Source organism: Nanorana parkeri, unplaced genomic scaffold (genome assembly GCF_000935625.1).
Source record: "Nanorana parkeri isolate BGI_ZX_2015 unplaced genomic scaffold, ASM93562v1 scaffold423, whole genome shotgun sequence".
Taxonomy (NCBI): domain Eukaryota; kingdom Metazoa; phylum Chordata; class Amphibia; order Anura; family Dicroglossidae; genus Nanorana; species Nanorana parkeri.
In genome coordinates, this window is record NW_017306691.1 from 353977 (window position 1) to 368231 (window position 14255).

General features: G+C 38.6%; 1 protein-coding gene across 5 annotated transcripts in view; it reads left to right on the forward strand.

Annotated features, from left to right (window-relative positions):
- MLPH (melanophilin) overlaps positions 1-14255 on the forward strand; it is a 53256-nt gene that overhangs the window by 25356 nt on the left and 13645 nt on the right. For 3 of the 5 annotated variants that reach the window (XM_018559940.1, XM_018559941.1, XM_018559943.1), the window contains 6 exons: positions 4457-4540; positions 4619-4789; positions 10740-10895; positions 10976-11068; positions 12600-12692; positions 13462-13513. In XM_018559940.1, the coding sequence (XP_018415442.1) occupies positions 4457-4540; positions 4619-4789; positions 10740-10895; positions 10976-11068; positions 12600-12692; positions 13462-13513 (649 nt within the window). The remainder of the gene's footprint in view (positions 1-4456; positions 4541-4618; positions 4790-10739; positions 10896-10975; positions 11069-12599; positions 12693-13461; positions 13514-14255) is intronic. The other 2 variants (XR_001941417.1, XM_018559942.1) reach the window with 2 other exon arrangements.

Genomic DNA, 14255 nt, shown 5'->3' on the forward strand with positions numbered 1-14255 from the left:
ACAAATTCAATACAACCTAATATAATATAATCAATATTATATACATATATATTAATATAATCAATAATATATATATATATTCAATACAACCTAATATAATATAATCAATACGGATAAAGTCATATAAAAGTCTTATAAATCCATCGAGAAAAACGTCAAAAAAGTGTTCTAAATAAAAAATAATTTAACAATGGCCAACTTGCTTTAATGGGATATTTAATACGCAGTATGTTTAGTAAAAGGTTGACATTGCACAGAAATGTCTTATGGTGGGGCACTGTCTCTTTTTATTAGGTGATGGAAACGTTTGTATTTCAGAAACCTTATTTCTATCTGTAAGCCACTAATAAAATTGGGCATGCCAAACCAAGCTGTAATGCTTTTGAACTTAAAAGGGGGTGCATGCAGACTTGCATTGTAAACATTTCTTTATAAAATGTACAAAGAGGTCTATCCAACAAGCCAAAAGTAACACCGAGCAACCAATTAGATTTCACTTTTGTTGTTGTTTAGAGTAGACAGATTATTGTTTATTGGCTGCTGTTTCTCAACCTAAATTAATAAACCTGAAATGTAGTTTATAAAATTATACTTGTTTTTCTTATGACTCCTTCATTAATGTTAGCTTGACCATCAAGCCAAGCCTGGTCACTGCCCCCTTCTTTTTCAATATGACATTGTCAGAGAGCAGCCTAAAGTGTACCGGGCATAATGTGTTTTCCAAAGATGTAATTAGACTCTTTTCAGTCAGTGCTTGCTCATTAATTAGAATCACGGCTCAGATTCACTTTTGATGTAAATTATTTCCTTTTTCCACATCCCTCTTAAGCCCCTTTAGTCCCTTGTATGGTTTTGTTAATGATTTTATGTGCCTTGTTCTTGAAATAAGTACCTCTAAGGAGGAAAATCACATTAATGGTTGATTGTCATTAGAAGAGTTCAGCAATAAGCCCATGAACAGGAAATATCCATATAACTTTAACCCTTCCATCTCATCATATCCACATGCAAATGCAATAATAAAAGAGATGTAGACACTGTCACTTAGATTAAAGCTACTTAGTTGAATAAACAGCATTAACAGAGTTGCTGCAACATGTGAGAGAACTTGAATTACCATCACTGTACTGAGTAATGTCTTCTCCATATCATGACTCATTGCACTGGTACCCCACACTGTACCAAGAGGCCAGCTCACTGCCAACTGGAGGGTGAAGTGGTAAGTTAGGACATTTCTGTGTTAGCTCCCTTAGAGTTTCTGTCCAAAAAAAATAAAAAAATCAAGCCTTTTCATAAAGATGGCTCTGGGAGGAATTCAGTCCCGTGGCTTTGTGAATAGAAGTTAATACAGTGATTATGTTTTTGCTGGCTGTAAGTTAGTTTTGCCCAATGTGTTGGAGGCTGCTAGAGATCACTGATATCACGGCCCCTTTACAAATCAGAACTTCAACATTTGTGTTCCCCTTATCCCCCCCCTCAAAAAGGACTTATGTAATATTAATGTTCAAAACATTTGGGGGGGGGGGACATGAAAAGAGATGGGCAAAAAAATGCAAGATACTGTGAAAGAATACACCAACCAACGATCCAGTGCAAAGATTATTTTCCTTTACTGGCCTGAATAAGCACCTAGGTATTTAAATCACAGACTACTGTTTACAGGGTATCCAAGGACCATACAATAAATGCCAAAAGGCTGCAGGTTGGGCACCATGTTCTGGACACCAAATCTCTCAAAGAGAATATTCAGATGGAAATGAAGGCAACGCATGGTAGGATCCTTAAACATGACAAGAAGCAGTGCACATTACTGGACACAATCTTGGTCAAGTCCATGCAGTGTAGCTGAATCAGTGGTATAGTAGTGTATGTAGGTGTCACGTATGATCAATTCAGCAGTAGAAGTGGCATTCAGATATTACAAAGCTATGATGGTGGTAAACAATTGCCTTAGGTTTTCAAAACACTGTTGGAGAAAATCATCTGTCAATATTATAAAAAAAACTTTCTCATGCACCTGCAGCAACTTTAGCTTTTACAATTCTTCTTGCAGCTGACATGACTTCTTTCAAAAAAGGGAACAATCAGTAGTCAGTGGCAATCCAAGAAAAGTGCTTCAATTCATACTCGTGATTCAATTTGTATCCTATACATATAGCCAGCCTATTTGTAGCCATATCATTCCATACAAATAATATTGAATCTAGGAGCACAGCGTCCTCTAAAGATGTAACTCAGTGGTCCTTTCTTTCTGGCTTAATGATTTCTAGAGGCAGCAATAGCATTTGTCTTTAAATATAAAGTTAATGTTTTGTAAGTCGGGTAGACTATCTTGCATAAACAATTTGGGGCATTTGCAAAATATGTTACACACTTTATTTGGTACCTCAAGGTGAGCTTCTTGCTTAACAGCTTAAAATACAATTGAAATACATATATGTATGTAAACCATTTTACCATACAATTTGTTATAGTGTTTATCCAATCCTGTGATGCAGGCATACCTGACAGACAGCAGGTATACATACATACATACATTTACTGGTATACTGTATACGTACAGTATATCTACCTGCAGTTTTCATTTAGGATGAATTGCAACCTTCCAGTTTCACTTTTTGCCACCTGGTTGGCAATTGTCATATTGTTTCACATTAAAAGTAATTTACCTACCTTGTATAGTATTATTATTATTATTATACAGGATTTATATAGTGCCAACAGTTTGCGCAGCGCTTTACAATATAAGGAAGACATTACAATCACAATACAATTCAAGACAAGATGGTAAGGGGGGCCCTGCCCGTGAGGGCTTACAATCTAAAAGACAATTTTAAATAAGTACATTTGTTGTATTAAAGGTGGTTAATCCCAACCACTATACAAAATATTATATTTACAACAAACCAACTAATAATTTGACTCTTTCAATTTGATTACAAAGGTGTTGCAGTTGAGGATATGGATTGTAAGGCACCAAAATTGAAAACAGAAAGTTACTTTGTAGAAGAGTTTACTGCTTTCTCATTATACGTCAGGTGAGAGTATACAAATAAAGCCAACCTCAGGAAAGGTCAGTCTCATCCTGGTTCTGTCAGTGTGGAGCATAAAGAAGAACCAGGCAGAAGAAAATTCAACCCTTGCAGTGGGGATACCCCTTCATTTCAAAAGTTAAGTGCTTATTTTTTTCCAGGGTCTACAATATGGAAGCTATATTCTCCCAAGCCTCAGTCCCGCCTGGCTGCTAGATTGTTCCCTGCAGCCTCATACAGTGTATTTGACATGAGGACGCTGAGGGACATACCATTGTTGGAGTGGAGGCGAAGGGAGGCTGCAGGGATCGCTCTAGCAACCAAGGGTGACTATATCTTTGTTGTTTTAGACCCTAGGTGAAAACAAGCACTTAATCTTTGCAGTGCGGGGGTAGCCCCACTGCCTCTAGCAGAGACCATTTCACCAATGCTTTGGCTCACCCAATCTCAGAATTATCATTTACGCATTTTACGTGTATATGCTACACATAATGCTTACATATATTCTTACACATTTTATGATTGTGTTAAATATGTATTTAAATGTGAATGATTTTACAGTCTATGTCCACTTCAGGATATTTGGTTCTTACTAACGTTTTCTAAATTCTAGATGAATTGTAAATTCATTTTAGTTGAAACCAGTGTTTTAAATAAAAAACAGCCTCTAAAAACTGATTCTGGAAACTTCATTTAATAGAGAATAGGGGTCTGTGTTCCTCTGAGAGAGTGCATTTGCTATTGCCAAGAATTGCTGCATGCAACATCAAGGATCCCTGGAATTCTCAAATGTTGACAACTCATGAGCTCTTGCTGTGGCTCCTAAAATGGAGATTTGATTTTATAATGAAAACCTCTTGTAAGTGACTGCATTCCTGGCCAGCAATTTGAAATTACACCCTCTAGTGGTCATGGAAGTATCTGCCATTAAATCAACATATTTTGCTATCAATTCTGTTTTTAAAAACATCTCCAAACTAAAGAAGCAAGTGAGGATTGTAGGATTTGGGGTAGGGAAAAGTAGTGTTAAATTGCACTAGCCTTCTTCCAGTCTGTTGGTTTAAAGTTCTAGGCTACTTCTAAGTTCTGTGACCTCTGGCTTCATCACTATAAATCTCAGATTTGAAAAGTTGGCTACCTATTGGATAGGAGGGCAAAGCCAGTGCCTGCTGGTCTCAGAAGTTACTCAAGCCAGTCTTTGCCAAGATTTAATTAAAAGATTGGCGCCATAGATATGAATGAACTGTATGAAATGCTTTTATCTCTCCCCTGCTCTCCTGATTTCTATAGTCTTAACTTTTTAAACTTCAAGCTGTTCTTTAAAAAATTACCTGTAGCACTGATGGACTTTACTTTAACACTCATGGTGGTGGTAACAGATTCCTTTGGTGGTGGGCTCTTTCCTAAATTTTCTTCTTTCACAGATTTCTGATCTCAGTAAACGCATGTCTGCCATTGAACGCATGCTAAACCGCCTAGAGGAGAAAATATCTGTACATTCTGATGAGGTAACTTTGTCCCATCATCTTATGCTTCTCACAGAAATCAACGACCTGTGCACAACCTAATACCATTCAATCTTTTAGTCTACAGGTCATGGAGTGCACACAGATGCTGACCTGGAGGAGGAAACTCTTAAACGAAAGATTGGAGAACTTGCCCGTAAAATCAGTGACAAAGGAGGATCCTCAGATGAGGAAAAAAGTCCCAAATTCAAACTAGCAGTAAAATCATCCAGCGAGATTTCAAATCAAAAGGTAAGTACTAAAGATGGAAGAACTCCCTGCAAATCTATATGATTAACACCTTCAGTTGATTCAACGCTGAATCACTAAATTCTGTGCGTCGCTAAACCTATCTGAAGTAATAGACATGTGTCACGTAATTAAACCTCCACACTTCCCTCCTCCTCTCTGGCTAGAAATGTTTCTTTGTAGAATAAAGCTTTTATGTAAATATTACAATTATAGAAAACATCCATTTATACACTTCATTTCTTTTTCCAAAATGATCAAATTAACCAAAATACACAACATTTTCACTTAAAAGCTGATCTGTAGCCAATTCAGTAAAATTATATTTATGATTCTTATGCCCAATGATACTGTGAAATGTATTTCTCACCTGTGAATTCCAAAGCTTTGTATGTGAAATTATTTGCAATTTGCTCTATTGACAGCAGAATGTTATAGCCAGTTGAACAATGTTTCCCCTTCACACACACATCTCTAATTACATTTACAGAGCATGTAGTAGGTGATAGTTCTTTTCAGACTGCGGAAAGGTCTTGTCCCAGGGAATAATGCAGTCCATCATTTTCACCTCATTCCATTTTTTCTGTGGCATGACCCATTCACGGCCTGTAGCATGTTCTGGAGTTGAAATAAGTTCAAAGTTTCAGAGCAGGGCAGTGTAAAAAAACAATTTATGTTTTTTAGAAGTAAGCCATTTGTACTACCCTATGCTTTCCTCAAAGCTGTTTATTAGGTGGCATACAAGCCTGAGTTTCCCTGACTGTCTTCCTGGGGCAGCCATTCCCTAGCTAATGCTAGCTCTCTTTAACACAGCACAGCAGAGCTGGTGCCACAGGCCAGAGGTGATAGCCATTTTTAGAGTTGCACAATGATTTATTCATGTATTAACTAAATTGTGCAAGCAGCTCTAGAAAAATAAATGTATAGGATTTGCAGCCCTTTTGTAAATTTTATTTATTAAATTATTGTTGTGTATATTATAGAATGGCGTGGGATTTAGAGGCACCATTGTCGTTATAGTGTGACTTGGATAGTGAATAGGGGTCTTCAAATCATTTCATGGTTTGGTCGATTACAGATTTACTAATATTTCCTTCCTAAAGCAACCCTGTCAATCCAGAAGATAAACTGAGCTAGCATTAGCCTGTAAAAGAAGAATACTTTTACAGATTGCTGGTTGCTCAATTCTTTTTGTTATATCAACATGGGTTGCTTTAATCCAAACCCTGCAGCATGATGAATAAGTGTTGAACACTCTTGCCTATTCTTAAGTGCCACTAAACATTGTCTCTATGTAGGCTGTATGTTCTCCCTGTGTTTGCATGTGTTTCATTAAAGTGTTCCGGTTTCCTCACACAATCCAAGAACATACTGGTAAGCTAATTAGTTTCCAATTAAAGTGCCCACCAGCTGTGCATGAGTATGACTAATGTAAAAACTAATGTAAAAATATTAGAGTGCAAGCTCATTCATGGCAGGGAGAAATGCAAATGATTCAGTGTTCTCTAGCAAGCACTGTGCATGATGTTAGCGCAGTATAAACTTGTCAAATACATTAGTAAGTGGCTTTCACATTTTCAAACCTCAAAATATAGAAACCCTTAAGCTAGAGCAACTTTAAATTGTCATTTTTATCTTAAAAAACAGCTGTTTTTAAAGAAATGCTATTGCATGGATCAAATATTTGAATGAAGTTCGCCCATTGAGGCTAACGCGCGTGCATATGTTCTTACAAAAGTCTGTTATTAGATATCCAGCCTTAACTTCTATGAGAGAGAGGTATAAAGTATGGTTTGTTCTAGGGATGCACCGATACCACTTTTTTAAGGCCGAGTACGAGTACCGATACTTTTTTCCAAGTACTCGATCCATAAAAAGAAATGTAGCTGTTTAAGTGTATGTTTGTTTAGTTAAGAAAGGGTTCAGCAAAGATCAAGGCAATTGCACAAGCCAGTTTGCTTTGGTGGATGTAGAGATGGGTAATCGTTTTAAACCAGAGAAAAGCAAAGCCAGACATCCAACCAGTCCTACATCCTGCAATAACAAGCTGTTAATGGGAGCTTTCTGTCCTGCTAGTACGTAGAGTACAGTTAAAGATGCTTCATGCAGATCAAAGTGCCTCTTGAGCTGGGTTCCAAGGCTAAAGCTGAGAGTTCTCAAGGAGCTGTGCCAACACTGGCAATTAGCTTTGCACCAGCCCTCTGTGCTTCCACCCATTTGCAGCCCCTTCTTGTCCATTTATCATGACATGTCAGTTGGAAACAGAATCTTAAGTGTCAGGGATAGCAGCATCTGTTTCAGGCTAATGGATCTATTTAGATGATACTAAAAAGAAAAAATATTGAGTACATATCTTTTTTTTTTTTAGCTTATTTTTCATCTTGATTTTACTGAGTCACAATACATTAAAGATTTGCTTGACATATTTTCAGTTTACACTCCAGTTTATGTACCTTTGTATTACCCCTCGTTTATATCTCTCGTGAAGTTTAAGGTATGCTCTTCGCCTTTATCCTTTTCCCTTCAACTTCATTTTCTAGCTGGTGGGTTTGTATGTTTTTGTGGACAAGAAGGAAGACTTTATGTTTCTGGTAAGGCCATCACAACAGCTGCTACTACAAGGAACATATTACCTACATCTAGAACTAACCACAACCAAATCACAGCCAAAATGCTTAGGACTATAAATGCCACCAAAAGAGCCATTAAAGATGTCCTGGGTGGTCAATGTCAACAGCTTACCTTACCTTGCATCAAGCCAAGAGACACCAGGAAGACACAGGCCTAACACGAGAACTGTAAGACATTGTAAACTTAGGTTTGCCATATATTGTAAAGATATTGGTTGTTACTCATACAAGGTAATCTCTGCAATGTAAGATATTCCTAGATTAGATAAGCATCATACCATACGAGAGAATTCAATACATTTTGAAGACAATTGTAAACTGTATGGCCTTCGAAAAGGTACAATAGCTATCCTCAGGAGTCAAGACACTAGATGGAAATAGAAGTAACTTAGACATAAAAATACATTAGGAAGGGAGACTCGAGGAATCCTTTGGACCTGTTCCCTGGAGAAAATAAACACATTTGCAGGCAATATTGTATTCTCAAAAAGCATAGCCAAACAGTGAGTAGTAACCACCTGTGAATAACATGAAACACACTTAATGCCTGCATTATAGCAACTTTAGTAACACTAGAATGGATTTAAAACCAAAATTTTAAAATTACATTTATTAAAAAGCAGTGTCATAAAATAAACCATGTGCATTAAAATATTGATCATATAAAAGCCCCAAACATATTAATATTAGCTGTAGACACTGCCATCAAATAATTTACAAGTCATATCCTTAAATATAGACAAACCCACAGTGTCTACATTAAAACATATACTGTATGTCTTTATACCCTTCACAACTTTCCATTCCAATGGAAGCATATACTGTATGTCTTCATACCCTTCACAACTATCCATTCCAATGGAAGCATATACTGTAAGATTCCAACCCTAAATGGCATCTCAAAGAGCCCTCCGTGCAACTCTGAATTCGTAGTATGGCAGTTTCTCATGACATTGTCCATGACAGATTTGCCAATTAATATACAAGGTGCAAATAGAGCTGCACATCTCCATTGAGGAGAGCAAGATGATCCCAACAGGTCTGGCCAAATATTAGCTTACAACCTTTAATCTCACCCACTATAAGGGTAGTCACCTCTCACTGCTAGTGTACCTTGACTTATGCTTAAAGTTGAACTCCAACCTTACCTATAGTCTTGTACAGGTGATTTCTCTGCATTCTTAAAGTTTCTTGAAGTGTGTATTAGAAGCTGCAGCAGGTCATTTCCTGGCTGGAGGACATCCAGCATCATTTAGTGCTCTCCTCTGCAGCCTTACTGTCCGTGGCCTGCATATTTTATTCACTAGATTTAAGTTCTGATAGTCATGGAGGCTCAGCATCACATGTAGGTATTACCTAGGACAGTCTGCAAGCAAGTAAAGTATGCCTAGGAACACACCTACTTCATCAAACTGACATCCACCCATGAATGTCAGCGCCCTGCACCACTCTGCATCCTGAAAGCTTCTCTCCTCCCTGCTGGGTGCCAGCGCTGCATCGGAAGGCACACGCCCCCAGCAGGGAGGAGAGAAACTGAGATGCACTGAATTTTCGACCGCACTTTCAGCTGTCATGGCACTTACGGCAATTCGACAAAAGTGCCATTTTGGGCCAAAATGTTTCGGTGGCCGAAATTTCGGTGCATCCCTAATTTTTGCCTTTATTATCTAAAAAATGTAAGTATTACCTAAAGTAATTTTTTTTTATTAAAGTGTATTTACACTTTTGCAAGAAAATTGGGATAACACCTACTTCATATGTGTTACACGTTCCCATTCATTTAGCAAAACAACAAAAATTATTAACAACTTCTATTTACGAGTGCTTTTTAGTTGCTTATAAATCCTACCTAACTTCCTCTTATTTAATGTAAAGGAAGGGGCTGTGGGAAGTTATGTTTACTATAATTACCCTGTCACTACTGTGCTGGCAGATTTCATTATCAGTTGTAAACTACAGTAGGTTTGAACACTGTCTGCCCTAACAAAGGGTTAAAGACTTAAAAGTCTGGCTTCTGCTTTGTATGTTAGTTAGGTAAAACTCAGTGGGGGGAATCAATACTGGAGCAGACAAAATCTGGAGCAACTGTGCATGGCAACCAATCCGCTTCTCTCTTTCATTTCCAAATCTTAACTGAACAAACTGAAGAGAGAAGCTAACTGGCTGCCATGGGCTACTGCTACAGATTCTGCCTGCTCCAATTTTGATCAATTCCCCCCTCTGTGTTCCCAAGTCTTTGTATAGAGACATGCTCACTTTGAAATGGTTCAGCGTAGATTGTAGTCTGCCTAGAGGTCTTCTCTAAAGAAATATCTAAAAGGTAAGAAATGTTTTGTTTTGGGTTTTTTTATCATTTTTAGGTATGATGGGTGAATTGGAAGACATAAAAAAACATATAGTGGGGTTTTCTCAAACTTGATTGCAAAAGTTAGGGAAAAAACACAAACAAGGGGCGCCTTTCCTGGTGCAGACAAATTTATTAAGATCAGGATCAGAGGTAGATAAAAGACATACATTCAGCATGATAATAGTATAAAAAGTAAGTCCATGGACCCAAGAGAAAGTCTGTGAAAGCTGCACAGCCGTGTCTATGTGTCAGCAGAGGAGACTGTGTGATGTGTGATGACGCGTTTCCGGGGTCACGCCCCCTTCATCAGATGCTGACCACCTCCGTCTCATGTGCTAAATATAGTGGCAACTGGCCAATCTGCAGATCCTGATCTTATTAAATTTGTCTGCACCAGGAAAGGCGCCCCTTGTTTTTTTTTCCCCCTAGATTTTGCGGTCTCCCTGGCTGGTTTGGGGGCAGCATCCTGCAGACCTTTCTATACACGTGCTTTTTATTATTATTATATTTTTTTCTTGTTTTCTGACTACACTCGTGCTTACATTGGTCCATACTGGTTGCGCAGTCCTTTTTGGCGCTTTTTTGTGCTCATATCTTGATTGCAAAAGTGAAAATACACTTTAAGCAATGGGATGATGCAAGTAACTAAAGATTTGCGAGGAAACAGATTTGAAAAGTCATAAAAGAAGAGAATGTATAAAGTATAAAGATGATGACCATGACATTTGTAATTTTACCAATCACGTGTCAATCATGTCAAAAGACAACCAATATTTTTTCTATCACTTTTCTTTTCACTATAATATTTAATTAAAGGTAATTTTGAGCCATTATATTTGATCTCTTTTGGCTATTAACATATATTGTTTTCACATTGCATACTCCAACATGTATTTAGCATGTGCTGATTTGGTTTTCAATTGACAAGGGGAGTTGTTAAGCTCTCATTGTTCCTGTTTTCTGCATTCCATTTCAGGTGTACATGGCAGCAGATAAGGTATATGGCCTAGAGAAGAGCCTACATGAGTTGGAGGAGACAGCACAACAGAGTGGAACCACCGATTCTGAGCTTTCAGAATTAGAGGTCAGCGTGGCATCTGCCATGGCACAAGTGCAGCAAACTGAGAGCGAGGTAAAGGTCAAAGAACTGCTCCTGTCTTTTTGAAGAGGTTTGGAGATCAGTCCCTAACTATATGCATTGTATTATTTTAGGTGTCAGATATTGAATCTAGGATAGCAGCTCTAAGTGCAGCAGGACTTACAGTTTCCCCTTCAGACAAAGCCAAAAGGAAATCTAGCCCTCGGGTAATATTGTAAAGAATTATTATAGCCCTTTTAGATGTGTCCACCCTCATACTGCCACTGAAGGCAGCAAATGTATACCAGCCCCATTTCATGCTTAAGTAAAAAGTCTTGAATGAATTATTCTTCATAGAAAAAGAAAACAAGCAGTGTGTGACAAAATGGTGGATCATTTGTTCTCTAGGGTGCTCATAGCCTGCTATTAAATAGCTCATAATGGGACTCTCCTGGAGTGAAAAAAAAGCATGGACCAGGCACAGACAGCCATCTATGATATACCGAGACCAATATCAGATCATAAAGCACATTTATCTGATATTTAATATTTGGAAAAATAATATTGGAAAGTTAAAGGAGAACTATGGGGTTAAGGCTTTTCCTCATAGTTATCCTTAGGGTAGCGGGAGGACACAAACTAGCGTCCTCCCATCAACCTAAGCTCAGTATACCGCGTGCTACAGCAGAGCCAGCTGTACCCTCCCCCGTCCGTTCCCCCAGTCAACGCTGGAGGATTGGAGCGGGGTGGGGGGAATCCAGCCCCTCCCCTGTCACGGCAGAGAGCCGTGACAGGATCGAGAAGTGAGCGAACGCCGGTATGTGTTCGCTCACTTCCCGATCTACTGAGCTGACCTGTGACAGTCTCATTGTCACAGGTCGGCTAGAACTATGAGGTGAGTGAAAAGCACTCACCTCATAGTTCTCCTTTAAGTTTTATTGTATTGATAGCATCCACATAAAATTATTCAGTCATCCCAGGGTATGCTTGTAAATGTTATGGGCGTCTTCTACATTGTGCACAAATTTTAGTGTACCTCTAGTACAGTTTTCTGTACAGAATCCTGGCAGAGCTAATGAAGAAGTGAGATTCCTTTTTTAAAGTGACACTAAACTCAGGAGGTACATTTTTAAAATGCATTATGCAATTTGTGTATCACTCAGTTGTAGACCCTTAAATCATCTCTGAATTGGTGCTGACATTGTCCTGCCTTATGGAAGGTGGCTACTTTTGTTCCCCATGGTCCCTATGTGTGCAGCAAAGTAACCACCGCTCCAAGCTCACTCTCGTGACAGACAATAATTTCATTACAAATTAGTAAACTAAACATGAGATTGTAGTCTATCACAGGAGCGAGCTTGGAGCAGTGACTACTTTACAACACACATAGGGGCCATGGGAAACAAAAGTAGCCACCCTCCAGAAGGGTGATTCCTGGATCGAATCCCAGCCAGGTCACTATCTGCAAGGGGTTTGCATGTTTTTCCTGTACTTGCATGGGTTTCCTCCGGGTACTCCGGTTTCCTCCCACACTACAAAGACATGCTGGAAGGTTAATTGGCTCCTGTCTAAACGTATGCATGCATGTGAGATAGGGACCTTAGATTGTAAACTCTTTGAGGGCAGGGACTGATGTGAATGTGTGCTATGTAAACCACTGTGTAAATTGTCGGCGCTATATAAATACCTGTAATAATAAAATGGCATGTAGAATTTGTACTCTGAATTTGATACTATTTTCCATGTGATATATCATAGGCTTCCGCTCTCGCCTTATCTCGAAGTACAGAACCATTTGTGCCTTCATCCCCAGAACAACCCAACCTCACATCAACACCAAGTGAAGCAAAGGTTAGCAATATCCTGTATTATTAGTACAATGGAGGAGGAAGGATTAGAATATAGCAAAGTGTTGTTTTGGTGTGCAGGTCCTCTTTAAAGTAACACTAAACTCAGGAGTTAAATCTTTAAAACTCATTCAGATCCCTAACAATTGACAAAAATGTATCTTATATGTGTATCACTCAGCTGTAGATCCTCAGATCATCTCTGAATTCATACTGACACTGTCCTTCCTTCTGGAGGGTGGCTACATTTGTTCCCCATGGTCCCTCTGTGCGTTGTAAAGTAGCCACCGCTCCAAGCTCGATCCTGTGATGGACAAGTCATCAGAGATGATTTGAGGATCTACAGCTGAGTGATACACAAATAAGATACATTTTTGTTATTAGTTCAGGTACTTGAATGTATTTTTAAGATTTAACTCCCGGAGTTTAGTGTCACTTTAAGTAGTTAGTGCACCCAAAACTGAAGAGTTAATCACTCACTGACCTCTTATATGAACTGGGTAGTGAAATCATTGCAATTTCTGGAAATCTATCTCAAGTATGCACAGCTATGATGGCAGATACATTCTCCTTTATCTATTTTTTGATGGATTTTTGTCCTATATTTTGGAGATTGCAGTGGGTTAAGTCATAAAAACGCAGTGTGGGTGGGGCCAGTGAATACAGCAGGGGGCGACAGATGCGTTGGGACAAATATGAAAATAACGCCTTTTGTTAAAGATAAAATGGAACCATGTTGTGAACAGATTTTGTATCTCATTACGCACTTTTAGATGCTGTCAATGCAGCAAGCACTTCAAAAGAAGTTTGGTGTAGAGATGGCAGGTGAGTGTTTAAATAGTATTTCTGTCTGATAATAAAGTAGCATTTAATAAGATATGTTTATATCTCTGCTCACTGTCCAAGTGTAACTACTTCTATATTACCCTGTGTGTCTGTGATCAAGACCAGGATGAGGCAGAATTGAAAAAAGGTACACCTAGACCAGCGTTAGGCAACCTTCAGCCAACCTCAGCCCTCCAGCTGTTGCAGAACTATAAGTCCCATAAGGCATTGTAAGACTCTGACAGCCACATGTATGTCTCCTAGAGGCAGATGCATGATGGGATTGGTAGTTTTATCACAGCTAGAGTGCTGAGGTTGCCTGGCCCTGGTCTAGAGCATTGTGGTCTTCACAAAATATTCGTTTGACAGTCTTCCATTATAGAACAGCTCTGAATTGATCACACACACACACACACATTACTTGAATGTTTTTCTTATCGTTTTGTCTAATCAAATTATTCATTTATTTCTCACCATACTGACAGTGCTCATCTTATGAGAGAAAATTATTTACTATGCAAGCTGCTCTGTAATCGGCTAATAGGGTGTAACTCCAAATCCTGAATAAAACTGATTCATTGTCAGTACTGGGGAAAAAAGGCAGCTGAGGAGCAATGCATGGAAGGCACATACCATTATACTGATTTGTAAATGGCTTTGCAGGTGACTTCTGCTGCTTACATACACTATGACTTGATGGAAGAAGGGGGCAATATTGCAGGATTTTGACTTAAAGAAGAAC